Genomic DNA, 3,523 nt, shown 5'->3' on the forward strand with positions numbered 1-3,523 from the left:
AAAATCATTTCTAACAATAAAAATATTCTCAGATTTGTGTCTGAGAGACAAAATCTCATCAAATGGGGTTCTGTGGCTCTAATGTGGACTAGATTAGGGGTCCTTGATATGAAAAAGATTGAGAATCACTGGAGTAGATGATCTGATTAGATTTTGGAGCACCTTGCTGCATATTAATGAGGAAAAACTTTTCTTGAAAATACTGTAACTCCTTCATGAGTTAAAGGGGAATGCCACCCATTTGAAAAATTCACATATCTTATTCCCTGTGCCCCAGGACAGTTCAGTCAGTGTTTGTGAACTTGCACCACTCCTTACCTAAAGCTAGAAACTGGAGAACTGATGCTTGAATTTGTGAAGTCACTGGAATGTAAAATCTGGCACTGAAACATAGACAATGAATGGAGCAGTGACGTCTTTGACCCATAAGATTTTTGTGTGAGTTCTTGCTAGGGTGACCACCTGTTAATTGTTCCGTTGCAGGACAGCAGACATGATTTTGCGGGACAATGCGGGACACGTGGGAGAGAGAGAGAGAAATGACTATTATTAGGCTATGTAAATATTGATTTAATATTAGACGGAATGCCTATTTGCAGTGGCGTTGGATATTAACCTGCTTTAAATCATCGGTAGGCTTTATGAAATGTTTATTTTAACGACACTAGAACCTATTCAATCCAATAAATATAATGAATTAAATATAATAGGCTAATAGTTTGGTTGAAAATCACATTTTATGCAAGAATAGGAGGGATAAACAGACCAGTTTCCTTAAGTAGCAACTAGAAAATTCATGGTTAAATATATAAGTATGTTGTTTACTAAAACAGTAAATAAATAGGCCTAATCATTGAAATGCGGGACACTGCTTATGACGTGCGGGACGCGGGACAGGTGGTCACCCTAGTTCTTGCATCCAAATGAGGTTTAAATTCTATTTCATACCTGTTGCAATGCTACTATAGGATATAGGACTTCATTTTGGTGTGACAACTCCAATTTCAGCTTAGAGGAAATGCAGAATCAGTAAAAACGGTACAGAACAGTATAATACTACAGTTGGTTGTTTCTTTTGTGCCCCCTTCACAGTCTGTCAGGGTGTTAGTATCCACAAATCTGTGAGATTGCCTGACTTTCTGCTCACAGTTTGCCTGCATAGTGAATCACTCTGACTGCTGCTCTGCATCAGTATGTCTTCCTTTCCCCTTGTCCTTGTTTGATCTGTCGTTCATTTTTACATGTTTAAATGTTGCTATATATATACATTAGGGCTGGGCGATAATTCAATATTATCGTTTATCATCTTTCAGTGGAATATATTTTGATATCGTGACACACATTTCTGCTGTCTAAATTGATGATGACAAGCAAATTTTACTTAAAAACTCTCATAAAATGAGGTATGGTAGGAATATTATTTGAAAATTTCAGTTTTGTTTGACATCACACCTAACATTACCATTCGGTTCAATGAGATGAACATGAATTTGATTATTTAACGTGATTTTGCATACATGAACCATATCGTGATATATATTGATATCGAGAAAAATCCTTATGATTATCGTGATATTAATTTCAACCATATCGCCCAGCCCTAATATACATATACAAGCCTGTCTGTCAATCACATAATTGTCCACTTATCTTGTTCCCCTCTGTACACACTGCTGAGAGTTATTTTGTAAACTTTATAAACCTTTTTTTGTTTTTTCCCGCCAACAGAAACACTAAACCGTAAGAATGTGGTGCTGGTGTTGGGCAGAAGACTCCCACAGGACAGGAATCAGCTTGGTGAGAGTGAGGAGTCGGTGCTGATGGTGTGGAACAGCACCCTGCCGCTGGAGGTCAAGGACCTGAACAAACACTGTGAGATGAGAGAGGAGATCGCAGCCAAAATGAGAGAGCAGCTCCTCTATGACTGAGCCTCCAGCTTTGTATGTACTGATCTGTTTTATTCCCTTTTCGGCCTGGTTTTCAATTCATATCTGATTTGTTTGTTTTTTTTAACATTTATGTTATTGCCTTTTATTGAGAATTTTATTGTCTGTAGAGAACTTTGTAACTGTTTTGAGAAGTGCTATACAAAAAAAGTGTTTTTACTATTAGTGGTAGTAGTAGTAGTAGTAGTAGTAGTAGTAGTAGTAGTAGTAGTAGTAGTAGTAGTAGTAGTAGCAATAATAGTAGTAGTAGCAATAGTAGCAGTCGTAGCAGAAGTAGAGGCAGTAGTAGTAGTAATAGTTGTAACAATAGTAGTCAGCAGTAGTGATAGGAGTAGCAGTAATAGTGTTTAAAGTAGTAGCAGCACTAGTAGTAGTAATAGTATTACAAGTAGGTAGTGTAAGTAGTAGCAGCAACATTAGTAGTAATAGTAGTAGTATTAATTGTATGAGTAGAAGTAGCAGCACTTGCAGTAGTAGTAGCAGTAGCAGCTGTAGTATTAACAGTAGTAACAGTAGTAGCAGTAGTAGTAGTTGCAGCAGTAATAGTGGATAGTAGGAATGTGGCAGTTTAACACCAACATATGTGTTCCAAACTGTGGTAACTAGCACAAGCAACATCACAACATCATGACTTATAACAGTGATCTTGTTTTTTTTAATCATTTTTTACAGAACGTTCGTCGAAAAGGGATCGAATCTCCAGTGGATTGATAAATGTGAGCAGCACACATTAAAGGGGAAGGTTTACCTCATTTTCTGACAGCCATACTGTTCACTGCACTGACCCCGAAAGACCAAGAGACTTAATAAAGGCAGCATGTTGCAACTGCCTTTAAACAAATATTTGATTCCCAAAATGTTTTTTTTGTTAGGATGCACACTTATGAAATAAGGTGCCATATGTTTTACCGGACATAGACAATCTCTGTGTGATTTTTGAAGAGACATTTTTTAAAAGGGACACAGATGGTCTAATGTGTTGTTGTTGTTGTTGTCAGGGCCTTGGGCAATACAGATGTTCAGGAAAACCTACTGTTCCTGATTAATAGAAATGTTTGTTTACCTGTGATATGCTATAGAACCAGAAACTGGAAAGTAAGCCAAAGGAAAAAGCCTCTTAAAGCCTATATTTGATTATTTATTCTGATGTCTGTGTGTGTGTGTGTTTACCAGTAAGCTCATTCACTCCAGTTCAGTGGACAGACACTTTTATTATGCTGACTGCTTTGTACTGTTTTTTGTTTTTTTTGTCACCTTATGTAATGTCAATGTTTGTCATGTTGTCAAGCAGAACATGTCAGTAAATTATATTTTATGTACTGTCATGGCTCTCTGTCAAAGCATTGTTTACAAAAAGAGCATGGGGAACTCCAGAGTGGAGGGAAGTTTAATGGTTATTGTTTAAAAGTGAAAGTACTTCTAGAGTGATTTGAGCATATTGTATTTGTGGTATGATGATGTACGGTAATGAAAACAGGAATAATGGCATAAGTATTGAGAATGACCTCTCAAAGTTGACCTTTTCCTTGAGTGAAACTGCAGTTCAGATAGAAGAAAACGGACAACACAGACAGCAG

The 3,523-nt window shown here is 37.0% G+C and overlaps 1 protein-coding gene across 2 annotated transcripts in view; it reads left to right on the forward strand.

The window, feature by feature from the left end:
* The window catches only part of lrrk2 (leucine-rich repeat kinase 2), a 48,954-nt gene extending 45,683 nt beyond the window's left edge, over nt 1-3,271 (forward strand). For both annotated transcript variants that reach the window (XM_071533119.1, XM_071533120.1), the window contains exons 50-51: nt 1,729-1,940; nt 2,619-3,271. In XM_071533119.1, coding sequence (XP_071389220.1) covers nt 1,729-1,928 — 200 coding nt within the window. In that variant the 3' untranslated portion in view covers nt 1,929-1,940; nt 2,619-3,271. The remainder of the gene's footprint in view (nt 1-1,728; nt 1,941-2,618) is intronic.
* The last annotated feature ends 252 nt before the right edge of the window (nt 3,272-3,523 follow it).

This window comes from Centroberyx affinis, unplaced genomic scaffold, assembly GCF_046629955.1.
Source record: "Centroberyx affinis isolate AG114_WGS23_722 - 3 ecotype Tasmania unplaced genomic scaffold, CSIRO-AGI_Caff_v1 ptg002325l_1, whole genome shotgun sequence".
NCBI lineage: Eukaryota > Metazoa > Chordata > Actinopteri > Beryciformes > Berycidae > Centroberyx > Centroberyx affinis.